Source organism: Rhodotorula toruloides (assembly GCF_000320785.1).
Source record: "Rhodotorula toruloides NP11 unplaced genomic scaffold Scaffold17, whole genome shotgun sequence".
Classification (NCBI taxonomy): Eukaryota; Fungi; Basidiomycota; class Microbotryomycetes; order Sporidiobolales; family Sporidiobolaceae; genus Rhodotorula; species Rhodotorula toruloides.
In genome coordinates, this window is record NW_015622977.1 from 404,742 (window position 1) to 429,933 (window position 25,192).

Sequence of the window (25,192 nt, forward strand, 5' to 3'; positions counted from 1 at the left end):
CCCATCCTCAGCGAGATCGACTTCCTTCACCTCGTCGTCGTCGCTTGACATTGCACGCTTCACCCTGGCCACGCTGGCTTGGCAGCTCCCTGCGCCAGTGACCATGCAGGCAACCGCTTCGTCGCAGCCTGACCGTCTCCTGCTCCACCGCTCGCGCGCAGCAGCTCCCTCACCCTCTCCCGGAAGTGACAGCACCACACCCGCTCGCGCCGTCTCCCCCTCGCACGATCCGCGGCTCGACAAGCGCTCTGATGACTGGAATGCGGATGTGACGGGTCAGGCGGGTCAGGCGGGCACGCAGGGGAGCGGGAAGGGTTACTTGCTCGACAAGGTGCGTTCGCGCGGAGCAACGTGTAGCTCTCGCTGGGCAGGCCTCGGGAGCTGACGTACACCTCGCTGCTGAGTGCAGGGTGCTGAGGAGGAGCCGCCATCGTCGAACCGAACCGACTACATCGTCCTCCTCGGGGTCTTCCTCCTCGCTGCGGTGCTGCGGTTCTATCGAATCGACCATCCTTCAGGCGTTGTGTGCGTTCAAAGCATTATTTGAGCCTGCTCGAAATGCTGAAGTGAGAGCCCTCGCTCGAACAGCTTCGACGAGGTTCACTTCGGCAAGTTCGCCAGCTACTACCTTCGCCGCGAGTTCTTCTTCGATGTCCACCCGCCTCTGTGAGTCGCGCGTCTCTGCGATTCCTCGCCTTACTCGCGATACTGATGGTCCTGCTCACCGCAGCGCCAAGCTCCTTCTCGCCTTCCAAGGATGGCTGATCGGTTACGACGGCAGCTTCGAGTTCGAGAACATTGGCGACTCGTACCTCGACGCCAAGGTGCCGTACGTCGGACTGCGAACGCTTCCCGCGCTCCTCGGAAGCGCCATTCCAGCCGTCGTCTACGCCATCATGCGGGAAAGCGGATACCCTCGCGTCGTCGGCTTGTTCAGCGCCTGCTTGGTCCTCTTCGGTGTGTGCACGTCGACGAAACACTAGCTTAAATCGCTGACTGGCCATTGAGTTCCGCAGACAACGCCCACATCGCCCAGACCCGCCTCATCCTCCTCGACGCCCCGATGATCCTCTTCATGGCGCTCGCCTTCTACGCTTACATCCGCTTCTACAAGCTGCGATACTCGTGCGTGATCTCGTGATCTGCGCGAGGAGGTACGCTGATCCGGTATCTCCTGCAGCGAGTTCACGCGGCCTTGGTGGACCTGGATGACCCTGACCGGCATTTTCCTCTCGCTCACCATCTCGTGCAAGATGGTCGGCCTCTTCGCCTTCCTTGCCGTCGGCAGCGCAGTAGTCTACGACCTGTGGAACATCCTCGACGTCCGAAGAGGCCTGACGATCGTCCGTCCGCTTTTCCTCCTCCTGCTCTCTCGACTAACCTTCGGCTTGCGCAGGAACACGTCGCTCGCCACTTCTTCGCTCGCGTCTTCGGCCTCATCGTCGTTCCTGCCATCGTCTACCTCTTCTGGTTCTGGGTCCACTTTGCCGTGTTGACCAAGTCAGGGACGGGCGACGAGTTCATGAGCCCGGCATTCCAGCAGACGCTGCTTGACAGTCCTTTGACGGCGCTCGCGGAAGGTGCGTTGGCGCTCCGCTAGCCTTTGGTTGACGACGCCTCGCAACCGAACCGTCAAGCTGATCCCCCCGCCTGGGTCGTCGCCGCAGAAATCCGCTACTACGACACGGTCATCATTCAACACAAGGGCACGAAGGCGTTCCTGCACTCGCACCCGGACCGCTATCCGCTCAAGTACGATGACGGCCGCATCTCGTCCGCGGGCCAGCAAGTCACCGCCTACCGCTTCAACGACACCAACAACCACTGGATCGTCGAGCCCACCAAGGAGATTCCTGCCTCGGGTCGCGGCCGCGTCGTTCGCCACCACGACATCATCACGCTCCGCCACGTCCTGACGAACACGACCCTCCTCACGCACGACGTCGCCTGCCCGACGATGGCGACCAACACCGAATTCACGACCTGGGACGGGCAGTGCGCGAGCGAGGAGGAGTGCGAGGCCAAGACGCTCGACACGCATTTCCAGCTCGACATCGACGACGCGCACGAGGGCCAGCAGTGGATGACCAAGTCGTCTCACTTCCAGCTTGTCCACATCCCGACGCGTGTCGCCATGTGGACGCACACCGACCCGCTGCTGCCCGACTGGGCATTCAAGCAGCAGGAGGTCAACGGCAACAAGAACCTCAAGGACCGCACGACGTTCTGGGCTGTCGACGAGATCGTCCGCGACCCGAGTGCGTTCGCCTAATCGCTTCCTTGACGCGCCTCGCTAATGCTCCAGCTCGCTCGCAGCCAAGCCGGACCTCTTGCGACCGAAGAAGGAGCCGCGCAAGCCGACCAAGATGAACTTCTTCCGCAAGTTCTTCGAGCTGCAAGTCCTTATGCTCCAGCACAACGCCGGCTTGACGGACTCGCACCCTTACGCCACGAGCCCGATCAACTGGCCCTTCCTCCTGAGCGGCATCAGCTTCTGGACAGGCGGCACGAACGAGCGTCAGCAGGTCTACCTCATCGGCAACGTCGTCGGCTGGTGGATCTGCATCATGGCGCTGTCGATCTTCGTCGGCGTCCTCGCGGCCGACCAGCTCGCAAACCGCCGCGGCTTGACGCCGATCCCGACCCGTGAGTTCAAACCGGTAGCTGCCTCCTGCCCTCCCGCTGACTGTTTGCTACTTCGCAGCTATGCGGAACCGGCTCTACAACACGGGCGGCTTCTTCCTTCTTGCCTGGCTCTACCACTACGCTCCCTTCTTCACCATGTCGCGCCAGCTCTTCCTCCACCACTACCTCCCCGCCCACCTCATCTCCGCCCTCGTTGCCGGCGTCGTCTTCCACTTCCTCTTCTGCGGCGACACAGTCGACTACCCCGTCTCGGTCGCCGGCCCGCTGACCCGTCGTCGACCACGCACGCGCGCAAAAGTCGGCAAGGGCATGAAGATTGCGTTCGTTGTGGTTGTCGGACTGCTCGTCGCCAACTTTGCGTTCCTCAAGCCGTTGACGTACGGCACGCCGAGCTTGACGCCCGAGCAGGTCAACAGGCGGCGGATGCTCTCGAGCTGGACTCTGGTGCGTCCCCTTGCTCTCACTCACTGGGGGCTCGACTGCTGACCGGCTCTGTCCGCTCGCAGCATTACGCGAAGTAGCCTGTCGTCTAGGTCTCCCTTGCAACCGCAGTACTCTCTTCCGCTTAAGATGAAGACCGGGAGAAACGGGTATAAGTTGCGAGAATAAGAAAGGGAATCGTCTAAAAAGCTGCCCAAGAGGTGCGCGGGGTACGAATGCGAGCGAGTGAGGGGAGAGAACGGGAGTACAAAAAGCAAATCACTGCGGGCGTTCAACGAGCCTCGTCTTGCCGCCGTTCCAGGCCGCGACCCGCAACTCGGACAACAAGCTGACCTGGCTTCCGGACGTGCCGACAAAGTGCATGCCCAAAGAGAGGATGGCCTGATCGACGGCTGCGTCTGCCCAGCGCCAAGCGTCGCCGTATTTCTCCTCGAGGACGGCGGTCGTGTTCAGCGCGCGGTGGTCGATGCGGTACCAGCCGAGTGAGTCGATGCTGCCGAGGAAGTCGCCGTCGTCTTGCTCGTCGGTCGTGACGAGGACTGCGAGGCGCCGTTGATGTCAGCATGTCCAGTCTAAAAGTTCGAGAAGAGCGGAACGCACCGCGCGTGTCGGAAGGCGACTCCGCCAAGAGCGGGTCGACAAGCTCGACGTATCCGTCAATCGCAGGCGTGCAGTTCTCGCCCGAAGAACACCAAGTCTTGAAGTCGCCTCGGCGCAGGTGGACGGTGATGAGGTGTTGCGGGATGTAGGCGAGGTCGAGCGTTCTTCGGACGCAGGACTTGGCGATCTCCCAGACTTCTTCCTTGAACTACGAGAAGAGAGGGTAAGCGGTTGTGAAGTAAGGCAGGGGGAGAGACGCACATCGATGTACTGCCCAATCGCCCACCATTCTGCGAAGAGCGAGAGTCAACACGGTTTCAGCTCGCGAGAGGGGAGAGTTAACGCACCAGGATGAGTGCCTCGCGCTTCAGGAGCGAGCATCATCTCTTGCTCGCCGTCCAACTCCTGATGACCCTTGAACGAGTTCGACCACGACCAACCAGTCGCCATCGCTCCAGCATGAGACAAGTCCCACAGATTGCTGTAGCAAAGCAACTGCGAGTCGAGCATATTGGCAGGCACCTTGCGCTTTTCCTTCTGTCCAAAGACGCGCGTGTCGTTGATCCGCTTCTCCGCGTCAAAGTCCCAGAGGACGAAGGACTCGACGGCGTTCCCGAACCAGCCGTTCGCGCGAGGGACGCGCCAGATCGTTTGTTCGAGATTGTGCTCGTCGAAAGAGCGCTGTGAAGCGAAAATTGTTAGCAGCGAGCGTAAGCGAGCGGAAGATGCGGACGCACGCCTCCCTCGAAGGGGTTGTTTCCCATGTAGCAGCCGATCTCGTCCCGCTTAGTGATAGCATGTACACGGTCGAGAGGCTTGACGTCGTCCCAATTGACGAAGAGGGCACCGCGCTCTTGTCGGAACTTGTCCATGTCGAGGAGGAGGTCGAGCGTGATCATCGAATCGCCGTAGTGGTCGTTGTCGCGGAAGCTGGGGCTGTAGATGTCGCTTGTCAGTCTGTGTCAAGGCAGAAGAGCGGACGATGCTGGACTGACATGATGGCGACTCGCTGCGTGAGATGCGCGAGATAAAGCAGGCTGAACGCCGTCAAGACCTGCCCACTCCAGCCGCTCCACGAGTCCAGGGTCTGCACAGCGTCGTAAAGAGTCAGTTCGACAGTCTGATACGCCGAAAGAGGGCGCGAGACGGACGAGATAGCGCAAGTCGGGTCGCAGAGCGTCGAAGTACGATCTTGCGGGCGCTTCGGACGTGAGGAGCTGTCGGCGCGCCCGTCAGTGCCACGAGAGAGGTCTGTGAGAGCATTCGTACGCACCGTCGAGGCGTTCGGCACGACTCCAGCCTCCCGCACGACCCTCAACACCGACGGCGGTCCAAATGAGTCCCTCCTGACTGTCGCGTCTGCTGGATGGGTCCATTGCCAGAGCAGGACGAGCACGAGCAGAGATCCGAGTACAGGCATGGCCATGGCCCTCCACCGCTCTGCGCCCATCCTCCTCAACATCCCCCGCTGCCCAGCCGAACGGGTCTTCTCTGGATACGCTCCTCCCAGCTCCGCGTCGCTCGCGTTGACTGCGAGGCTCTTGTAAGGCGCCATTCGCCCTCAGAGCCAGCGTACACGGACACAGCAACAAGCGAGCGACAAAGCGATGGCCACCGAACTTCTCCCGAGCCAAGTCCCGCTCGGCAACGGCCCGAGGAGACTAAGTTCCACAGTAAGGGGTCAACACGACAGATTTCTATCGTTGACAACAAGCACAGATTAGTCCCACATCCACAGTCTCAGTGCTTGCCAGCCTTCGACAGTTTCCTCCGCACGCGCTTCCTCTGTCCCTTCGACGAGGTCGGCGTGTTCGGGGCCACTGCTGCCGCCTCTTCCGCAGTCTCGGCAAGCGACGTCGCATGCTCGTACGCCTCTTTCTGCGGCGGAGATGAAGGTGAGCAACGAGAGGAGACGAACGAGGCCGCGCACGACTCACAATCTCCTCGAGAGTCGACGCAATCGACTTGCCCTTCGGCGCGTCCTTCTTGCGCGTTGCGCGGATGGCTGAGGGGAAGAGGAAGAGCTGGTCAAAGTCGTGCGACTCGCCGAGCAAGCGGACGTGAGGGCGGTCGATCCAGGCGCTGCCGCCGACCAGGTCAGCGCTCTTCTCGGACCACGAAATGTACTCGCACGCACCCGGAACGCTTGTCATCGAAGAACATGACGGCGACCGCCTTGTTCGAGCGCCCAGCCGGCGCGCTGTCCTTGAGCCATTTGGGCGTGTCGGCGGCCTTGAGGTCCGCGACTTCGGCGGGGTACCAAGGATAGCCGATCTGCCGCGCCCAGACGAGGGTGCCTACTCATATGCTGCGTCACTAGTGCGACGCCGACGAGGGAAGTAACACGGACGCACCGTCCTCGAGTACCGTCTCATCCGTCACCTTGACCTCGGGCGCCGCACCCAATTCCGCAAACCGCCGCTCCCACTCCCTCAACTCGCCGTCCGCAAGCTTCGAAACCGCAGGCTTCTTCGGAGAAGGCGCAGGATCGACCTTCGCCTTCTTGGCGGGAGGCACCGCATCGCCTTCCTCCCGCGCGCGCTTGCTCGGGGGTCCGGCCTGAGGGCCTTCGACATTCGCGACAGGCGTCTTGGCGGTCTGCCGCTTTTTCGATGCGGATGCGGGCGGAGGAGCAGTCGGAGCGGGAGCTGGCGTTTCCTGGACGACGACTCCGCCGCGCGCACCTCCTCGCTTCGTCCCTTCCGGCAAGACCCAGCTGCAAAGAACCCGAAGGAGTGAGCCTGACGTACTGAGCAGAAGGAGGAGAAAGATTTGGACACACCCGGAATCGAACATCCTGAACGAGCCGCGCCCGTCAATGTCGTGCACGCTCAGACCGTCGACAGAGTCTGGTGCCACAGCGGAGGGCAGGGTCGCAGGAGGGGGCGCAGGCGTGGCGGGCTCGGTCGCCTTGCTCTTACCCTTACCCTTGCTCGTCGCCTGGAGCTTGACCTTCGCATCCTCCTTCCGAGCGGTCGAGGGCGCAGACGCCGCTTGCAAGCGTGTGCGACTAGGATTGGGCGTGGCGGCAGCAGTAGAAGGCGTCGCTCCGCTCCTCGTCGTCCTGGCGGCGGGAGCAGGCGTTGCAGCCTCCTTCGCTGCCTTCCGGTCCTTCAGCGCCGCTTGAGACTCCCTGCGGGCCTTAGCCAACCGCTTCCTCTTGTCCGCCTTGGTCTCGGTGGGCTGGTCCTCATCGATATCCATCGCGTCGACCTCGTCGTCCGCAACTTCCGCCTTCTCCTCTTCCTCGTCGACATCCCTCGCCCGCTCCTTCCCCTTCGCCTTCTTGCTCTTGGGCTTCTTCTCACGCTCCTCCTTCTCGCGTGCCTCCTTGTCAGCCTTCTCCCTCGCCGCCTTCTCCGCCCTCTCCTTCTCCTCCACCTCACGCTTAACCCTCTCCTCCTCAGCCTTCTTCTTCTTCCCATCCGGATCGTTCGTGTCATAGGCGAAAGCAAACAACTGCTGCACCGCGTCAGGTGTCAAGATCTCGGCGAGGTAGTGGCTCGTGATATTCGGCGTCGAGAGGGGTTCGTCGAGCGTTTCGAGGGATGCGAGCAGCGGTTCGGCGGTTTCGAGCAGCTTGACGGCGGATTTGTGGACGTTCGAAGAGGACTTGTTGTACCGGCGGGCGTTGTTGATGACGAGTCGGACGTCGCCCTGTTCGAAGCAAGGTGAGCGCGCGGCGGACCAGGTAAGATGGAAGCGACTCACGGAGAAGTCGAGCGCGGTCGGGTACTCGTGACGATCGAGCTTGCCAGTCATCGTCGCCCAGTCCATCGGGCACTTGATCACCTCGTGGTAGTCGGGGACCTGTTCGCGGTCGACAGGCTTGGCGAAGTACTGCTGCTTGTCGAGTCTGCCAGATCCAGAACGTCAGCACCTGTCGACGGCAGGCAGGTAACGCGACGCACTTCTTCAGCTCGTTGAGGGCATCCTTCATTGCCTTCTCCTTCGGAAAGACGAACGTCTCGATCGTCCGCTTGATGTGCTGCGCCCGCTCGAGCTTCTTCTTCTCGCGCTTGCGGACTTGCTCAGTGAGCATCCTGACCTTTTCGAGGTCGTTGCGGAGCAGGCGGATGAGCTCGAGCTTGCGAGCCTTGTCTTGCTCGGACTGCTGGTGCGAGGTGGCCGATGCAGTCCAGGGCTGTGTGAGCGAGCAGTAATCGTCAGAAGCTGTATTCGTGATCCTAGTCGACAACGAAAATGACGCGCCTCGAGGTGGATACGCTTGAGCAGCGGCGCTCCCCTCCTCGCCTCCCGCTTCAAGCTCCAGTACCGGCAGATCACGTTGACGACCTCCTTCTTCCCCGCCATCTTGATCTTGGCGATATACTGCATGATGCGGTCGAAGATCTTGGCGGGGACGACGGGCGGACCAGAGTTGAAGCTTGTCTTGTAGGCGCGGGCGGACTTGGACGTTTGCTTGTGCGGGAGCTTGAGCGTGATCTTGAGGAGTGAAGTGGATGCAGCCGGGTTGAGGTTCGACTTGCGGTTCTTCGAGAGGATGGGGAAGGGAGAGCCGTCGCGAGAAGCGGTCGTCTGGAGGGAAGCGGCTGTCAGCGAGGCACGCATAGATCAGAGAAGCAGCATGCTCACCTCGCCATGCTTGTCGCAGTACGCTCGCAAGTCGCCGCCTGCCGCCGATCCCTGCTTCATCTTCAGCTCGAGGCCGTACTCGCGCGCGCAGGTCGGGTGAAAAGCGGTGTAGCACTGCCGGTTGGCGCACCTGCAAGACGGGGGTAAGCCTTGTGACCGGAGCAACAAGACGTGGGCGAGTATACGCACTGGATGCAGGCGCCGACGCGTTTCTTGCACAAATAGCAGACCTGCGAACGAACTCTTCGTCAGCTCGAAGCTTGAAAGACTCGCCGCTTTCGACTCACCAGCTTCCATCGACTCTTGGGGATGTTCTCGAGACCGTCGACCGGCTCCATATACACCGTGTTGCTGACGCCTGTTTCGGGAACCCAGATCGCGCAGAGCAAGTGTGCCCACTGGCCCGTTGTCGTTTGTTTGAAGGCGCCGTACGAGTTGGGGCAAAGCACGCAGGTCTACGAGAGATAATAGTCAGGTTTTGAGCGTAGCAAAGGCCCCGGACGGAAACGCACGACTGGCTTGTCGGGCGAGACGGTGCATTTGCGGCAGAGCCACTGTCCTTCCGGGATGTACGGAACGCCGTAGCAATCTGCGAGGAAGCGACAAAGATGAGCATCAGATCCTCGTCGTGACCACGCTGTGCAGCCATGCAACGTGAGAACTCGCGACGCACCTTGGTGGACCGCCAAGTTGCATCCGTCGCAGAAGACGATCGCATTCGAGTTCTCGCACTCGCCGTCGTCGCAAATGGCACATTTGCTGTCTTCGCTCGGCAAGGCATTCGTCCGCTTCGGGATATTGCGAGTCTGCGAAAGACGAGCGAGACGGTCAGCAGGTCGCGAGAAGTTGAGGGAGGGCGAGAACGGACCAGGTCGAACCACTCCTTCTCAATCTTGTCCATGACAATCTCAAAGAGCTCGTACGGGATGGTGGCAAGACCGTCCTTCTTCCGCTCCGCGTTGAGCGTGTCGAGCCAGAGTTGGTCTGTGGGTTTCGCCGTCCATACAGGCTGTCAGCTGTCGTACAAATCGTCAAGCCTGCCTGAGAGAACCTCCCACCTTGCTCGTCCATGTCATACTCAACCTGCTTCGCCAGGTCCGACTCCATAGGTTCTGTGGGAGACGGAGGGAGGGTGAGTAAGTCGACTTTTGAGACGCTGGTCCGCCTGCAGAGGCGCAGACATCGAAGAGCGATCTTCGAGTGCTCCTGCAGCATCTGCACGTCCGTCCGGGCGTCGCTCGCTGCTCCAGAGACGCGACAAACAATCCCCACTTGACGAGGATCGAAGCGACTCACGCAGCCACCGCAGGTACCGCCCCGGCTCGCCATCCGCTATGCCCTTGTACGCATCCCATTCCTGGCCGTCATTGTACCCGAACGCGACGAGCTGGGGGTTGTGAACATCGGGCGGAGCGGGGGTGCTCGTGTCGACGACGCGAAAGTTGACGACTGGGAGTGCGAGAGACGAGCCGTGAGCTCCTGGCATCCCGTTGGCGCGTCCAGCAAGTCCACCCGAGCGGTGAAAGAGTGTGTGAGCGTTCTACTGATGAAGTCGAGGAGAGGAAGAGAAGGTTGTCGCTGGACTGCTCGCTCCTACTGTCCCTGTGAGGCTACGGGACTGCTTTCCGAGTCTATCAGAGCTACCTGAAGCCCTTAGTACCGCTCGACTTGCGCGCCACCCCATCTCCTCCTCCTCCCGCTCCATCCGTCGAGATGCCGTCCATCACGACCCGCACCTACGCCGAACGGGCTGCCAAGCACCCCGTCCCGGTCGCAAAGCAGTTGCTCGACATCTGCGACCGCAAAAAGACCAACCTCTGCGTTTCAGTCGACGTGACGAGCAAGGCGGGCCTGCTCAGGATCGCAGAGGCTGCCGGCCCGTACTGCTGCTGCATCAAGGTAGGTTGTACCGGCGCTGAAGTAATCCGAGGACCGCAGCTGACAGACCGAGACACCGACGATAGACCCACATCGACATCGTCGAGGACTTTGACCGGGATCTCGTTCAGCAACTGCAGGCTCTCGCAGACAAGCACGATTTTCTGATTTGGGAGGACCGCAAGTTTGCCGACATCGGTGCGTCAATCGAGACTCCCGACTACCTTCCCCGCTGATGGCCCGCGAGACGACAGGCAACACCGTTCGGCTGCAGTACTCGTCCGGTATCTACAAGATCGCATCCTGGGCGCACATCACCAACGCCCACTTGGTCCCCGGCGAGGGCATCCTGACGGGCCTCGCATCCGTCGGTCTGCCCCTTGGCCGCGGTCTCCTGCTTCTCGCCGAGATGAGCGCCAAGGGCAACCTCGCGACTGGCGAGTACACGGCCAAGAATGTCGAGGCGGCGAGGCGGCATCCTGAATTCGTGATGGGCTTCGTTGCGATGCGGAGGGTGGACGAGCGGGAAGAGACGGCTGGCGGTGTTGCGCCGGGAGAAGGGGTGCGTCCCATCTCACTCTTTTCCGCTCAACTTCAGCTGACTCCGTGCTCCACCAGGCCGACTACGTCATCATGACGCCCGGCGTCGGACTCGACTCGAAGGGCGACGGCATGGGCCAGCAGTACCGTACACCCGACGAGGTCATCCGCGAGTCCGGCTGCGACGTTATCATCGTCGGTCGGGGTATCTACGGCGGCGGCGACGGCAACCCTAACGAAGAGATCGTCAAGCAGTGCAAGCGGTATCAGGAGGCGGGCTGGAAGGCGTACGAGGACAGGCTGAGGCAGTGAATGGCGCGGCGCTCTCTAGACTTTCGAACGAGTGTAAGGCTATCTTGACAACAACATGCACAATCCGGTCGAGTCTACAACGTCTATCGCCTCTTCACGGACCGCTTCGGACCTGTCTGGACGACGTGGCTTGATGCGAAGCTGGGTAGCCACTTGTCGCTCGAACTCTTCGCCAATGGCTGTTTCTTCGGTGGCGCGGCTGCCGTCTTGGCGGAAACAAGAGAAGGGAAGGGCGATGGCTGCTTCGCGCTGAGTTGAGCTGAGGAGGCGGAAGAAGAGACGTTCGACAGGCTGTTGTGGGCGGAGAGCGGTCGTGTGGGCGCCTCCTGCTTCGCCTTAGCCGACGACGACGCGAAGTACGACGACTCGACGATCTCGACGTCGCTGCTGTCGTCGTCATTCCGCGCCTTTGCTGGTCGGGCGGGCACCTCATTCTCCATCTCCCTCAACCTCTGCTCTTCTCGCACCGCAGCTCGCATCGTTTCCTCATCCGCATACTCCAGCTCATCATCCTCGTCATCGCTGTACTCGCGCGAGACCTCGCACTCGTCCATCAGCGTGCGCTCGTGCCGCTTCTTCGTTGGCGAGGCGAGCAGCTTCGATTTGTTGTTGACCTTGAAGGACGGGCCGTCAGAGGGAGGTGAAGGCGATCTGTACGAGCGCGAGGAGGCCGTGCGCTTGAACTGGCGCGAAGGGAAGGAGGTGGAGGGGTTGTCGGTCATAGGGGATTCTTCGGCGTCACTGTCCGTCGCGACGATGCCGCGCTTCGCTCGCAGCTCGGCAACTTTCTTCTTCAGGCGCGCGAGCTGTGGCACATCGTCTGTTAGCTCGACTAGTGCGAACGAAGGAAAAGACCGGGCCACGCACGTCGGCTTCGTACCGCTTGTTGGCTCCCTCCACCCGCCTCCGCTTCTCCTCCTCCTGCTTGAGCTTCGCCTCAGCCTCCCGGACACTCTGCTTGGCTGCAACTCTGGCCTCGCTCGCGCTCGTTTCGGCGCGCTGCACCTGTCGTTGGGCGGCTTGGACCTGGTCCTGCGCGACTTGGCGAATCCCGTCGATGCTGGCGTTGATGCTGCGGGCGCTTCGCAGGTCAGCGAGGTGATAGACGTCATGAGACGCAGAACGACGCACTGCAAGATCTCGCGGTCGCGCCTGTCGACCTCGGCCTGCAGCTCCTTGATCATCTCCTGGCCGCTGTCGCCCGACTCGCGCAGCTGCGTCATCAGCTTCTGCTTCTCGTCCCGCCAGGCAATCTTCTCCGTGCGATAGTCGTTGTCGAGCTCGTTGTACTTGGCCGAAAGCTCGTTGTGTCGAGTCTGGAGCGAGGCGAGACGTCCTTCCAGTCGGGCGTATTCTTCGGCGGATACCGCTGTCTCCGTATCTTTCTCGTAGGCCTCCACCGCACTGCGTAGGTCTTCCAGCTCGTCTTCGGCGTCGTGGGCTGCGCCGCAACGCTTACACTTTCCCTCCTCATCGTATTCCCGCCCGTAAGGATGCCGCCGAGCGAAGGCGGTCCAGTCGTCCTCGTAGTGGTAGTCGGAGAACTCCTCCTCCGATGATACGTAATAGTCGAAGTCGTCCGGCGGCGCCCGCCGCCTCTGGGCCGGCTGCTGAGGGGCTGAGGCAGACGCCCGAAGCTCGTTGTCAGTTGAGCGATAGCCCGCGAGCGCTTGCCGCTGCTCGCGGACCGTGTTCATCGCCTCCCGCAGCTGATTCCGCAACCGTGTCACCTCGTCTATCCCAGCCGCACCCTGCGATGCCTCCGACTCAGTCTGCACCTCGTCGCCCTCGTCGTCCGGAACAGCCCTCGCCTTCAGCTTCCGCTTCTTCCGCGCAGGCTCGTTCGCCTCCTCAGGCGGTCCCGGTTGGTCGGACGACAGAGCGTCTCCCTTGTCGTAGGTCGGGAAGATCGTGAGGAAGGGCAAGGGTTCTTGCAGGCGAGAGTTGAGCGACCGTCCCGGCTTGTCGCGCTTGACGTTGAGGTAGACGCAGCGCATCGGACAGCCCTTCTCGTTGGACGTGCGATACCATGTCTCGAGGCAGGACTGTGAGGGAGCAGGGAGGCGTCAGGTGGGCTCCTTGACTGCTGATTCTATGGGATCGCTTGGGGTTGTACGCACCTGGTGATAGACGTGCCCACAATCTGTGATCGCCACGAAGTCCCTCCCCATCCTTTCTGGCGGACACTGCGGCGACTCGGCGCAGTGGCAGACGCCACACGAGAGACGCATGTCGGGCGAGTCCGTCGGCTCGGATGCGTGTGGCAATCGACGCTGGACAGCTGCACGGACTAGATAGGCTGGCGACGGTGTTTGTGAGGAGAATGGAGGTGTTTGGCGTGTGGGGAGATGAAGTCGCAACGTCGGCGAGGGAGACCTTTGGGCGGGCGGGCGCTAGCTGTAGACGCGTCAATCGAGCGGACTAAAGCAATACGAGCGTCAACTAGGCGAGCGAGCGAGGTGAACGGAGGCGACCTCCTTCGCTCGCTTTCGACGACTTCGAGGTCAACTTCCTTCACCGCTGGCTCCGTTCGAGCAAGCGAGAGCACAGTACTACACGGTATGTTCTCGGCGAACGGCCCAGCATTACGGAAGGAGAGGGGGACGCGACTCTCTCAAGCCAGGTTCTCGCCTTCGCACAAATCGCAATACCACGACCTCGCTACTCCTCGCCACTCTCCTCCTCGATCCTGCTCCGTCCCCGCGTGCTCTTCCTCGCCGTCCCTTGCTGCGGCTGCCCGCTCAACCTCGAGCTCCTCCTAACCGGCGTCCTCGAAACCTCCCTCATCTCCGGCTGCTTTTGCTCCTGGCGTTCTGGCTGGACGGACGACGCGCGAGTCGAGCGACGAGTGGTCGTGTTCTGCGGCGGAGGCGAAGCAGGTTCGACTGTCGAGGCGCGCGAACGAGTCATGCGACGAGCGGGCGTCTGCTGAGCCGGCTGCGACGCGCTCTTGCCCCGACTCGCGCGCTTCTTCCCTTGCCTCGTCGGCTGTTCATCCTCCCCGCCCTGCTCGTCGTCGCTCTGTCCGGGGAAAGCACCGGGCGGCAACCTAACCGTCCTCTCCTCATCAACCCGATCCTCGTTAGGCGGTTGCCCCTGCACAGCTCGGCGCTTGTCGCCCCTCGCACCTGCCCCTCCACGCGTAGGTGCAGCACGACGGGAAACGCGCTTAGCGGTTGACGGCGGAGCAGGTTTCGACGAGGAAGGCTCGGCTGCTGCGGCGATGGTGCGCGCGATAGCTGGGTCAAGGGCCGCCCGCCGCGCGAACTCGTCGTTCTCGTTCTTCCCTTCTCCCTTTCGCTCTTCCTTGCGGGTCCCCTCTGGCGATCCCCGTAAGACATCCCTCATCTCCTCATTCCCCTCCTCATCCTCAGACGCAGACGGCGGCGTCAACGGCATGAGCCTCCTCGGACCCATCGCCGGGGTTCTCGCAGGTGTTTGCCTGACGCTACCGAATCCAGCGAGGGTCGGTTTCGGCGAAGCGGGAGGAGCGAGAGTTGATTCGCTTTGGGCGGAGCCGGTGACTGAGGGGGCGGGCGGCGGGAAGGCGAAGGGTGAGATTGGGGCGGGTGCGGCAGGCTTGACGGATGTGGCGGCTGTCCTCTTGGGCGTGGCGACCTCGAGAGCGCGAAGGACGGCACCCTGTCCGCTTTGGGAGGCCGAAGCAGCGGATTGGCGGATGAAAGGGGAGGCTGAGAGCGGAACTTCAGAGGCTGTCGGAGCCGGGGCGGGAGGCGGATGCAGTTGCGCGAGACGAGCGGCGTTGATCGTTCGCGGTGCGGGCTGAGGTGTGGAGGGCGCGGGTGCAGGCGCAGGTGCCCAAGCGGGTTGCGCGAGAGTTGCTGTCGAGCCGGATGTCGCCTCAGCCTGCTTTCCAGCACCCTTGCTCGGCGCAGAAGAGAGGTCCAACTCGAGCGACGCCTTCTGCACGCTCGTCAAATTCGCCTCGACAGCCTTGAGCAGCCTGTCACGGTCCTGGCTCGGCTCGAGACCCTTCTTGCCGCTCTTGCGGACGGAAGACCAGAAGCGCAGGGCATCGACGGGGCGAGACTCGGCGATCAGTTTCGAGAGACGCCAGTCGACTGTGAGGGTGAGGGGAAGAGGAGAGGGAGGGGACGAGCAGAAGGAGGTCGCGAGGGCGTCTTCGGAAGGTGTGAAAGGCAGGGCGAGGAGTGCGGAGAGATGCGAGCCGAGCGGGTGGCCGGCGTGGTTGTCTGCGTCGACCGAAAGTGAGCCGAGAAGGCAGACTAGAGACTGAAGATTCGGACCCACCGCCGAAGCACGTCTCGAGAACCGTCCCGGCCAACTCTTCACGCTCGCCCTCTTCCCGCCACTCGCGCGCCAGTGACCATGCCTCGGCGACGCCGCGAGCGCGTTCAGGCGCACACAACGCCCTCAAGACACACTTGACCTCGTCCTTGCCGTACGCCGCGAGGTCGATCCTCGCGAGTCGCCAGTAGCTTAGTACGAGCTCTGCGCGCTCGCTGGGCTCAGGAAGAGTCGTAAGGATGGCGAGTGTACGAGGGACAAAGTCGGGCGTCACTCGTGGGTCGGCGAGGAGGCGAACTGCGGTGCAGTACTCGCCCGAGTCGAGGGCGTGGAATGCGCGGACCGACAGACGGAACGCTGGGGGAAGGAGGAGGTCTTTCGCGACTGCTGCGGCGGCTTCGGGGGAGGGTGAGAAGGCGAGGGAGACGTAGTAGAGGCACGAGCGGGCGGTGAGGCCCGTCGACGACGCTGACAACGCCGCCAGCCGGCTCGAGAGCTGAAAAAGCTCTGCATCGTCTGCCGGCGGGTACTGCAGAGACCCTGCGAGCGAGCGAGCACGCGTTAGCCCGCTGTTCGAGGCGAGTTGAGGGACGGGTGACAGCGACGCACCCTCGGGCTCTGCGAGCTGCAAGAGGTGGTCGATGAAGAGTTGCTGGTCTGGCTGGCGCTGCCTGTGCTCGAGTATGCGCTGCACGTGCCGTGTGTCGACTGGCGGGGTGCCCTGTGTCGAGTGAGCGAGTGGGTCGACCAGGACAAACGAGTGTGCGGGATTGGCCATCCTTGGCGAGTTCTGAGCAGCCTAGCGAGTGTGCCAGTCACACCAGCGAGTCCAGCGAGCCCCCTGAGCGAGGTGGTCGTGGTGTAAGCTGTCCTCGTCGCTTCCTCTGCTCCTCGTCCTCGCTCTCATCGCTCAACTTGCTCAGTTTCAGGATGCTCGCTGCTAGGAACACTCCCAGGGCGCTCGCACGCTGCGCCAGGCCCGCTGCCGCTTCCGCCGCGCGCCAAACGCTCCTCTCGCGCGCTTCCCTCACCGCCGGAGTCGCCCGCACCGCACCCAGACTCGCAGCGTGCGTCAACCTCTTGCGCAGGGTGGACAGCACGCGAAACTGACGCTTGGGATGGCTCACATACAGACCCGCCTTTTCCCGCTCGTTCCATGCGTCGCCGCTCACCCTCGGTTCGTCCATCCCTCCCTGCCGTCACTGCCCTTGCTCGCCGCGCCCTCGTCCTCGCCGCGGCTTTGCAGGATACTGGCATGTTGCGGCGGGACTGACAAAGCTTTGTCCCGCAGACGAGATCGTCAAGGTTCCGTCCATGGCCGAGTCCATCACCGAGGGAACCTTGAAGCAGTGGCTCAAGCAGAAGGGCGACTATGTCGAGGCCGACGAGGAGGTCGCCACCATCGAGACGGACAAGGTGCGCTGCACTCTTCCACGAACGTACACCTCGTCCTCCCTTGAGCGACCGTCGCTTCTCCCCCGCATTGCTCCGCATTACCCGACAAGTACCGCGGCTGATTTTCTGCATTCTCTTCGCCCTCGTTCCTACGCGAACGCCGACACGCACAGATTGACGTCGCGGTCAACGCGCCCAAAGCCGGCGTCTTGACCGAGTTGCTCGCCAACGAGGAGGACACGGTCGCGGTCGGCCAGGACCTCTTCAAGCTCGACCCGAATGGAAAGGCCGAGGGCGGTGGTGCGTGCAGACTGTCTCAGCGTGGCGGCAGCGGTCATGCTGACTTTGGTTCTCCCGCAGCCAAGAAGGAGGAGGCGCCGAAGGAGGAGCCCAAGCAGGAGGAGCCCAAGAAGGAGGAGCCGAAGAAGGACGAGTCCAAGCCCGAGCCAAAGAAGGAGGAGGCCATCCCCGAGGCCAAGTCTGAGTACCGCAAGCCCGACTCGGCGCAGCCTGCGCCCAAGGCTCCCGAGCCCTCGAAGAAGGAGGAGGGCAAGACGGCGCCTCAAAGCCCGGCTGCTGCTGCGCCCAAGGGCTCGAGGAACGAGACGAGGGTGCGTACAGCGAGAACTGTTGTGACTGGCGGATTCGGTGACCTTTGCCTTCCTTTTCCGCCCGCGCGCAGGTCAAGATGTCGCGCATGCGTGCCCGCATCGCCGAGCGCCTCAAGGAGGCCCAGAACACCGCCGCCTCGCTCACGACCTTCAATGAAATCGACATGTCGGCTTTGATGGCCTTCCGCGCCAAGTACAAGGAGCAGGTCCTCAAGGACCACGGCGTCAAGCTCGGCTTCATGTCGGCCTTCGTCAAGGCGTCGACTATCGCTCTCCGCGAGTTCCCCGCCGTCAACGCCTCGATCGAGGGAACCGGCACCAGCGCAGAGATCGTCTACCGTGACTACGCAGACGTCTCGGTCGCCGTCTCGACCCCCAAGGGCCTCGTCACCCCTGTCCTCCGCAATGCCGAGCAGTACAATTTTGTTGAGATTGAGCGCGAGATCGCCAACCTCGGCAAGAAGGTGCGTCCGTTCACGCTTAGTCGAGGCGACTTTCCCGCTGACCTTCCCAATTTTTCGTTTTCTTCTCCTCGCAGGCTCGCGACGGCAAGCTGACGCTCGAGGACATGAACGGCGGTACCTTCACGATGTGTGTTTGAGGCTGGCGTGAGACTTGATTGAAGGGCGCTGACTTCCTCCCCTCCCCCCTCTTCCGCCTCTTTCGCGCATTTTGCCATCCGCCTTGCTACCTACAGCTCTAACGGCGGCGTCTTTGGCTCGCTGTACGGCACGCCTATCCTCAACCCGCCTCAAGTACGCCTTGCCATCGATCCCCCTCCTCACCTCCGCTGACTTCTGTCCCGCAGTGTGCCGTCCTTGGGATGCACTCTATTGTCGACCGGGTCGTGGCCAGGGATGGACAGGCGGTTATTCGGCCAGTCATGGTGACCGCACTTACATATGCTGAGTCCAGAAAATCCTTCGTGCGCGTTCGGGCGTCTGGCTCACTCGTTTCGCAAAACAGACCACCGCGTTATCGACGGCCGGGAGGCGGTCTCCTTCCTCGTCCTCATCAAGAAGCTCATCGAGGACCCCGCCCTCCTCAACCTGTACAACTAGAGCACTTCCGGCGCCGCCAACCCTCGCCTCTCGCCCTCCTCGCTCTCCCACTCGCCTCCCTCTCGACCCGCCCGCCCGATCATTCCGCCTCCATCTTTCTCTGCCATATTACTTCTTCCTTGGGCCGCTTGCATTCACAAGACGAATCGAACCAGCCGGCAGACGACTTCGCACCGCGAGGATCGGGAAGACGCCTGACTTCGCTTTTTCGCGCTTCCCGATGGCTCGCTCGCTACGCGATGGATGACGATGGGCTCTTGCTCGATTACTACGATGGGACGGGCAGATCATCTTCTCTTCAACTCTGCCGAGCTACCGAGCGGGGGTCCTTCGTTCTCTCCGCACGTCTGAGTGACCGCTTTGATTCCTATCCGCTCTCCGATTCCGCTCTTGCTCCCATCCTCGCTCTCACTCTCGCCGACGCCGCGCACGGGACATGATAAGGTGGTAGATATCCTGGTGAGGGCGCGACTCGCTGACTATCTAGACGGCCTTTGTCCCGCAACCCAGCTCAACCCTGCCATGTCGACCCGCTGATACACCCACTCGTCCAGGGTGACGAACCTTAGCTCAACGTTGACGACCTTCCCATCGGCAACCATCGCCGCCACTCTCTCCTGAACGCCAGCCCGATACAGAGGCGGCGGAAACAGCTCTGTCCCGACTAGGGTGAGCGTCTTTAATGCCGAGGTGTCGTCGAGATACCATTCGAGGTGCAGGTCCACAGGTTGGAACGTTCTCCGAGCATTGACAACGGTCAAATGCTCGACTTGTGCGCCAAAGAGGCGAAACGGCTCGTGCGGCCAGGGCACAATCCAAGCGAGGGCTTTGTACTCGACTGTGACGGTGCGGAGGTTTGCCAGGCGCAGGTCACTGTGGATGAAGCGGGTCGGCCCGTCTCGAGAGGCCAAGGCTGGGAGACTTTGACGCACGATGGGCCGAGCATCCCCAGGTCCGCAGCGAGGTACTTGTGGTCGAAAAGCTCGAGTTGACGGAGGCTGGACATGCGGGACAGGAAGCGACGAAAGGTGTCGGCGGTTGGCGTAGCTGCTGCAATGAGTTGCCGGAGCGTTGGGTCGGCGTCGACGATGGCAGTACAGTTGGACATGACCAGGTTGCGGAGAGTTGACAGCTGGACATGGTCCACTGTGTTGTCATGTGCGACTGCAACATTCGCGAGCAGAAGACGCTCGAGAGTTGCTGCGCGCCGAAAGTCAGGCATTTCCTCCTCGGCCCGGCTACACAGTACGCCGGGTCGCACCTGCAGACGTTTCCACCCAGCTCAGGTCACAAGCTCCCCACCTAAGCGTCTCCTCCTCCTGGACCGGACCGTAGATCTCAAGTCCCCGAATCAACGGCCTGCTCCGCGCGAACCGCAGGAGTGCCGCCTTCCAAGCTTCGGCGCCGTTCATAAGTGTACCGCCGCTCATCTTGGGGTCCTGAGGCAAAGACGATGAGCGAAAGAGACTTGAGGGCGAGGTTGGGGTTTCGGTCGAGGTGGTCGGTGAGGAGTTCGAGTTGGTTCGCAGACGAGACGGCGACTTCGTTGTAGGCGAAAGAGCGGACCACCTTGAGGAACTGCCGCGAGACAAGCTGGATGCTCGCTAGCCATCGCATCCGCAATCCTCTGGTGTGGAAGGCGGGTCGTGAAGCAGGGCGTTCGTAGCGCCCCAGCAGCACGTCAGTACTCGCGTAATCGAGTACGAGTTCTAAGGTCTCGTTCGGCAGCCGGACCATGTGGCTGGGTGGCGCTGGAGGCGGACAGATGAAGCGACGAGAAGGCGAACAAGGGGCGAGCGGGGTAAGCAGGCTCGAGCTTTGGTCGGATCAGAGCGCTCGCGAAGCACTCAACATGACTGTTAATAGCACATACGTCCTACAGCGAGCCTCACGAAGGCGCGCTTCGCGAGTAGCACAGAGATGAGCGGCTTCCAGGCCTGCGATGCTCCCTCGCAGCTTCCCACAACAGTCGGTTCTAAGTCACTTCCCATGACAATGCATGGCTACGCCTCACGCGGGCCGCAGTACACCAGGAGGCGTTCACGCGGCGTTTGTCCCGGATGGCACTTGGGTGTCGTCCAGCCGTCCCGAGCCAAGTCATCCCACTCCGGCACCCACATCTCCGGACTGACTACCCTGAACTCCAAGTCGAGAGCGTATCCTTCCGCCTGGGCTTGCTCGAGCAGTTTGCGCATGCGTTGGTCGAAGTCGCGCATGTGGGAAGCCGCCATGTTGACGAACGTCAGGGAGCGAAGAGGCGGGAGGCCATAGAACAGTCGTTCGAACAGGTTGTACTCCCGAGTTGCCAAATGAAGAGGCGGTCCGCTCGTGTAGAGAGTGGTGAGATGCTGGATGGTCGAGCCGCCCAAGAGGAAGGGTGAGAGGGCATGCGGATGTTGCTTGCGCAAAAGCGTTGTGAGAGCCTCGGCTTCGACAGTCAAGCTCGTGATGTCCGGAAGCGTTGGCGGGCTGTCAGCAATGCGGGAGGTGAGCTAGGCGTCTCCAAAGACGAAGGATTGGCAGCTGACCCTTCTTCAAGAGACATGTCGTGTACAGCTGGAGCATCCTCGTCATTATCGAGGAGTTCGAGACTCTCAATGGCTGGCATGCATCGTAGGAAACGGCGGAACTTGGGGATGCCCACCTGCCTGTACACGCGCGGAGGCCGACTGTCGAAAGGGTCGTGCGGTGGGGGAGGCGAATCATACCAGTAGTCGGCGGCCGTGAATCGTCGCAATGCCGTAAGGCGCAAGTTGTCAAGCGATTCGTGATGCGCGAACCAGATATGCGAGACGATCAATTCTTCGAGCGATGCTGGGTCGTTGGATTGTCAGGCAGATGCAGCAAAGAGTCGTGGGGATTGAGACCAACACTGAATAGACTCGAGCCAGCTGAGGTCGAAGTAGCCAAACTTCTCCCGATCATCTCGCCCGTAAACCTCCAGGCGACGCACGTTCGGCCTGCATCGACCAAAGCGCAGGATCGCCTTCCGCCATGCCTTCGCTGCATGCTTCGATTGTGCAGAGTCGGTCGCGCGAATGACGAGCGAGATCGGTTTCGCCGCAAGGGAGGGGTTCTGCTCGAGGTGGGCGGCGAGGAGGCGCAGCTGCTTTTCTGTTGTGACGGCGATGTTGTCGAACATGATTGACTGGACGACCGTGTGGAACCGGCGCGAGACGAGGGAGAGGTTTGCCAGCCATGTTGTTCGCGGTCGAGGAGACGAGCTGGGCTCATCCGCGCTGTCTTTGGTTCGCGCAAGCGGGATGGTGGCGGCAGCGGTTGTCAGAATGACGCTCAGCAGTTCATGCGGAAGCTTGTCCATGATGTGAGGGCTGCGAGTGAAGCGAAGGAGGTCAAGGAGGACAACCAGAGGGCGAGCGCGCACCCCGACCTCAAGCGACTGCTTGGAGCCGTTGCTGCAATTATTGAAGCCTCTCGTGCCCAGACAACGCGCTATCAGGCCCACAAAGAGTGGTGGGGGCGCTCAAGTCGCTCGTCGACAGGGTCGCTCACCGGGTTGCGACTCTCTCGCTCCCTCACACCTCAAGATGCGCCCGACAGCACGATTGATGGTGAGTAGCACCGTCTAGTGACAGCCTGAACTGGTCCCGCCGCGCCAACGACGCCTCGCTGACGAGTTGTTGCCTTCCCTTCCTCCTCATCTCCCCGTTCGGCTCGCTCGGTGACAACAGGGCGGCGGCGCGCAATACCCGTACCCGAAGGTCCGTACGAGCTCTCGCAATTGACTGCCGAGCAGCTGGGCTCACCGGAACCCTTCTTCTCGCGCTCGCAGGAGGTCTGGACGCCCGCAGGTGGATGGTGGACGAACCCGCACAACTGGCGGACCAACACGGCGTACGCAATGCTCGGTATTGCATTCGTCGGCTACGGAATCTTCAAGTTCTCGGCGGAGCATGAGGTGAGCCCACCCTCCGCTTCCTCGACCCCCGACTTTGACGAGCCGTCCCTCCCGCTTCCGAAGGCTCTCTCGTTGGTGCACTCTGTTGACATGCTCGCTTGCAACAGGAACGGCATACCGCGCCGACTCGCTGGATCCCCTCGATGATGGTGGGTTTCCGCAAGCCTCCATCGCTGGGCACCCTTGCCTGCGCTCAGGCGTTCCAGCTGACCCATCTGCTTCGTAGTGGGCGAAGCAATTCAAGAACGGCGAGATGGGCATCAAGGACGAGAGCGACCTCCGCGGCCAGCCGACTTCGCACCACTAGGCCCGCCCCCTCTCTCTCCCTTGCAAGGCTGTCTTTCTGTTCGAGCCGTCGATCTGCAGAGCACTGCAGCATGGGCAGGAGAGCGAGTCGGATACGGGAGACATTGCGATGACTCTCGCTCGTGCTCTCTCGCGACTCGCAAGGTTCGAGAGTTCACAACATCAATAGCATGCGTCCTATGCAAAGAAAGCGAAACCCAACCAAGCGTGCACCGCTGCGCCTAACTCCTTCTCAACTCCCCTTACGCACTGTCACCAGGGAAGAGCGGCGCGAGCGGCATCGCAGACGCACTCGGCGGCGGGCTGGGCTGTCCCGTCTGCTCCTTCGCGTCCTCTGCGCGGACTTGGGCGGCGGCAGGGTGGGCGAGAGCATGTGCGTGCGGCTGCTCCGTCGCCGTTGACCGCGCGACGTCCATCTCGACGGGCGCACTGCTCGTCTCGGCGGGCGCAGACGACGCCTGCTCAGGCTGCGATGCCGAGGTAGGCGGCGCACTCGCACTCGGTCCAACGCCAAAGCTGAGTGCCTGCGCGGCGAGCGACTCGAGCGCGTGGCGCTGCAAGACCTCGGCGTCGACGGTGTTCTCGGTCGATGCGGCGCTCGTCGAGGGAGGCATGCCGAACGGGTCATAGTAGTGCCCGCTGGTGGACGACGGGCCGGCGCCGAAGGTCGGACGAGGGAGCTGAGGCGAGGCGTTGCCGGTCGGCGACGGGTTCGACGGGAAGTGGTGGCCGTAGGGGTGGTGCTGGTGCGGCTGAGGAGGCTGCGGGAGATGGTGGCCGCCGGCGTACTGGCGCGGGTCGAACGGCTGCGACGTGGTCGGGATGGGCGGGACGTACGCGGCGTAGGGGCTCTCGTAGCCGGCTGCGATGCCGCTCGAGAGCGTGCCGTTCAAGCCGTTGCCGCTTCCGGTCGCCGACGACGAGGCAGACGCCGAGCGACGTCCTCCGCCGCCGCCCGAGCCAGACGGACCAGCGTACGCTTCGGGCGAGTACGCCGGACTGTCACCGTACGAGAAGGCGGGCATGGGCTGGAGGGGCGACGGCTGGGCAGGCGCATGCGGGTGGGGCGCAGCCTGCAGCGGCGAAGGGATGCCAGCGGGCTTGATGCGCTTCGGCGGAGTCTCGCCGGACTCAATCTGCTGCTTGCGCTTCTGAACACGGGCGGCGCCGATCGCGCGCTGGATGACCTTCTGCGGCCGGTCGTGACCGTGCGTCTTGAAGTAGAGGCTGGGTGCGAATGGTCAGTCAGCAAGGAAACACATGTAGAGATCGTCAGCGAGACGCACCCGCAACTGTTGCAAAGCTGGCGACCCTCCGAGTCGCGGCGGAAGAGGGGCGAGTCGGACGTTCCGCAGTTCGCGCAAGTCGACGGCCCGCTCGAGCCACGCGGCTTGCGGCGCTGGCGAGCCTTGGAGCTGGGCGAAGCGTTCGGGTCCGAGCTGCGTCCGCCTGAACGGCCTCCCTCGGCGGGCAGCGGGTTCGGCAGGAAGGCAGGCGAACCAAACGCTGACGACGGGCCAGGACTGTTGAGGTGGTCGCTCGCGACATCGCTGTCGTCAGGAGTGTCGAACCGGAACCCATGCTGGGCCGACTCGTGCGCGCGGACGTAATCGAGGATCGGGTGGAGCGGAGGCGGCTCGAGGGCGGCGGGAGAGCGGGGACGCGGCGAAGTCTGCGCGAGTTGCTGCAGCGCAGGGTCGTCCGAGAAGGCGGTTGTGTCGCGCAGGGCGGCAGGGGCTCGGACCTTGCGCCTCGGGCGACGACCAGGCGTGCCGTCGTCGTCGCCGTCTGCCTCAGCCTCAGCCTCGGTTGCGTCTGCGTGCGCCTCCTCCTCGACAGCAGCATGACCATCCTCTGCATCTCCCTGCGGCTCAGACTGGGCAGGCGGGTCCTCCTCGACCGGTTGCTCCTGCTGCGCCTCCGCCTGCGCTGAAGTCGACGCCTCACCCGAGCCGTTCGCGTCGTTTGCCCCGTCCTGCGGCGGGTGAGCGTACGTAGAAGGCTGTCCGGCCTCCCTCGAGTCTGCCTCGGCAGCTGCGACGGCCGTCAGAGCCTGGAGTGCCGGGTCGAGGGACGACGAGTACGAGAGGGGCGAAGGGTGGGCAGGGGCGGAGGAGAGGGACGGGTTAGGGATGTGCGCGGTGTAGACGAGCGAGTTGAGGAGGTGAGGGGCCGAAGTCGCGGGCGAGAAGTGCAGCGCAGAGGTGATGTCGGGGAGGGAAGGGAGGGACGGAAGCTTGGGGAGCGAGTCGGGGAAGACGGGGAGGGCGGGGAGCGTCATCTTCTCGGGCGTGAAGGCACCGAAGCCGTCCATGGGCGGGAGAGGCGGGAGGTGAGCGAGGGAAGCGTAGTCCTGCGCCGAGCCGTTGATGACATGCTCCATCGACGCGAGCGCCTCAAGTTGCGGGAACGACGCCGTCTTGCGCTTCTTGGCCTGCGACTTCTTCGGCGCCTTGGGCGACATGGCCAGCTTCGGCGCAGTCGGCTTCCGCACCCGCTTGCCCGGGAGCGGCGAGTCCTCCGCGCGCTCGACCTGGATCATCTCCCCCTCCTGGGCCGTCTGCTCTCCACCCTGCTCAACATAGCCCTCCAACGACTGCTGCTGCTGCTGCTGCTGC

At 62.6% G+C, this 25,192-nt stretch overlaps 11 protein-coding genes across 11 annotated transcripts in view; 4 read left to right on the forward strand and 7 right to left on the reverse strand.

Annotated features, from left to right (window-relative positions):
* Positions 1–103: 103 nt before the first annotated feature.
* Positions 104–3,167, forward strand: RHTO_02306 (Dol-P-Man:protein alpha-mannosyltransferase, glycosyltransferase family 39 protein; the record flags this gene model as incomplete). The annotated part of the gene is made up of 11 exons (XM_016415983.1): positions 104–331; positions 410–525; positions 589–666; positions 731–957; positions 1,017–1,125; positions 1,181–1,343; positions 1,397–1,580; positions 1,668–2,258; positions 2,317–2,646; positions 2,705–3,090; positions 3,153–3,167. The coding sequence occupies 11 exons, from the start codon at positions 104–106 to the stop codon at positions 3,165–3,167; spliced, it is 2,427 nt and encodes an 808-aa protein (XP_016272169.1).
* Positions 3,168–3,345: 178 nt separating this feature from the next.
* On the reverse strand, positions 3,346–5,242 carry RHTO_02307 (GDP-fucose protein O-fucosyltransferase; the record flags this gene model as incomplete). Its single annotated transcript, XM_016415984.1, has 8 exons — positions 3,346–3,626; positions 3,688–3,895; positions 3,949–3,977; positions 4,035–4,368; positions 4,425–4,623; positions 4,683–4,774; positions 4,839–4,904; positions 4,961–5,242. The coding sequence occupies 8 exons, from the start codon at positions 5,240–5,242 to the stop codon at positions 3,346–3,348; spliced, it is 1,491 nt and encodes a 496-aa protein (XP_016272022.1).
* A 185-nt stretch (positions 5,243–5,427) lies between these two features.
* Positions 5,428–9,769, reverse strand: RHTO_02308 (Bromodomain and PHD finger domain containing protein 3; the record flags this gene model as incomplete). The annotated part of the gene is made up of 16 exons (XM_016415985.1): positions 5,428–5,565; positions 5,625–5,769; positions 5,825–5,984; positions 6,042–6,403; positions 6,470–7,344; positions 7,399–7,543; positions 7,599–7,831; positions 7,900–8,226; positions 8,284–8,413; positions 8,473–8,513; positions 8,571–8,738; positions 8,796–8,872; positions 8,957–9,089; positions 9,152–9,267; positions 9,342–9,395; positions 9,580–9,769. The coding sequence occupies 16 exons, from the start codon at positions 9,767–9,769 to the stop codon at positions 5,428–5,430; spliced, it is 3,294 nt and encodes a 1,097-aa protein (XP_016272032.1).
* Positions 9,770–9,996: 227 nt separating this feature from the next.
* On the forward strand, positions 9,997–11,013 carry RHTO_02309 (orotidine-5'-phosphate decarboxylase; the record flags this gene model as incomplete). The annotated part of the gene is made up of 4 exons (XM_016415986.1): positions 9,997–10,182; positions 10,248–10,359; positions 10,416–10,723; positions 10,780–11,013. The coding sequence occupies 4 exons, from the start codon at positions 9,997–9,999 to the stop codon at positions 11,011–11,013; spliced, it is 840 nt and encodes a 279-aa protein (XP_016272143.1).
* Positions 11,014–11,096: 83 nt separating this feature from the next.
* RHTO_02310 (zinc finger, RING-type domain containing protein) lies at positions 11,097–13,244 on the reverse strand (the record flags this gene model as incomplete). The annotated part of the gene is made up of 4 exons (XM_016415987.1): positions 11,097–11,819; positions 11,881–12,085; positions 12,145–13,058; positions 13,134–13,244. 4 exons carry the CDS (start codon positions 13,242–13,244, stop codon positions 11,097–11,099), a joined length of 1,953 nt encoding a protein of 650 aa, XP_016272069.1.
* Positions 13,245–13,674: 430 nt separating this feature from the next.
* RHTO_02311 (uncharacterized protein) lies at positions 13,675–16,060 on the reverse strand (the record flags this gene model as incomplete). The annotated part of the gene is made up of 3 exons (XM_016415988.1): positions 13,675–15,227; positions 15,286–15,822; positions 15,892–16,060. 3 exons carry the CDS (start codon positions 16,058–16,060, stop codon positions 13,675–13,677), a joined length of 2,259 nt encoding a protein of 752 aa, XP_016272027.1.
* A 152-nt stretch (positions 16,061–16,212) lies between these two features.
* RHTO_02312 (2-oxoglutarate dehydrogenase E2 component (dihydrolipoamide succinyltransferase)) lies at positions 16,213–18,349 on the forward strand (the record flags this gene model as incomplete). The annotated part of the gene is made up of 11 exons (XM_016415989.1): positions 16,213–16,349; positions 16,416–16,459; positions 16,529–16,698; positions 16,851–16,977; positions 17,038–17,288; positions 17,360–17,752; positions 17,827–17,879; positions 17,986–18,043; positions 18,097–18,174; positions 18,204–18,213; positions 18,255–18,349. 11 exons carry the CDS (start codon positions 16,213–16,215, stop codon positions 18,347–18,349), a joined length of 1,416 nt encoding a protein of 471 aa, XP_016272101.1.
* A 479-nt stretch (positions 18,350–18,828) lies between these two features.
* On the reverse strand, positions 18,829–19,779 carry RHTO_02313 (uncharacterized protein; the record flags this gene model as incomplete). Its single annotated transcript, XM_016415990.1, has 3 exons — positions 18,829–19,222; positions 19,282–19,549; positions 19,611–19,779. The coding sequence occupies 3 exons, from the start codon at positions 19,777–19,779 to the stop codon at positions 18,829–18,831; spliced, it is 831 nt and encodes a 276-aa protein (XP_016272000.1).
* Positions 19,780–20,352: 573 nt separating this feature from the next.
* RHTO_02314 (uncharacterized protein) lies at positions 20,353–21,671 on the reverse strand (the record flags this gene model as incomplete). The annotated part of the gene is made up of 3 exons (XM_016415991.1): positions 20,353–20,818; positions 20,878–21,163; positions 21,221–21,671. The coding sequence occupies 3 exons, from the start codon at positions 21,669–21,671 to the stop codon at positions 20,353–20,355; spliced, it is 1,203 nt and encodes a 400-aa protein (XP_016272011.1).
* A 226-nt stretch (positions 21,672–21,897) lies between these two features.
* Positions 21,898–22,575, forward strand: RHTO_02315 (uncharacterized protein; the record flags this gene model as incomplete). The annotated part of the gene is made up of 5 exons (XM_016415992.1): positions 21,898–21,921; positions 22,042–22,071; positions 22,143–22,268; positions 22,376–22,417; positions 22,495–22,575. The coding sequence occupies 5 exons, from the start codon at positions 21,898–21,900 to the stop codon at positions 22,573–22,575; spliced, it is 303 nt and encodes a 100-aa protein (XP_016272176.1).
* A 241-nt stretch (positions 22,576–22,816) lies between these two features.
* Positions 22,817–25,192, reverse strand: part of RHTO_02316 (PHD finger and BAH domain protein (Snt2)) — a gene marked incomplete at both ends in the record, with an annotated part of 6,422 nt that continues 4,046 nt past the window's right edge. The window contains 2 exons of the mRNA XM_016415993.1: positions 22,817–23,801; positions 23,861–25,146. Coding sequence (XP_016272051.1) covers positions 22,817–23,801; positions 23,861–25,146 — 2,271 coding nt within the window. The remainder of the gene's footprint in view (positions 23,802–23,860; positions 25,147–25,192) is intronic.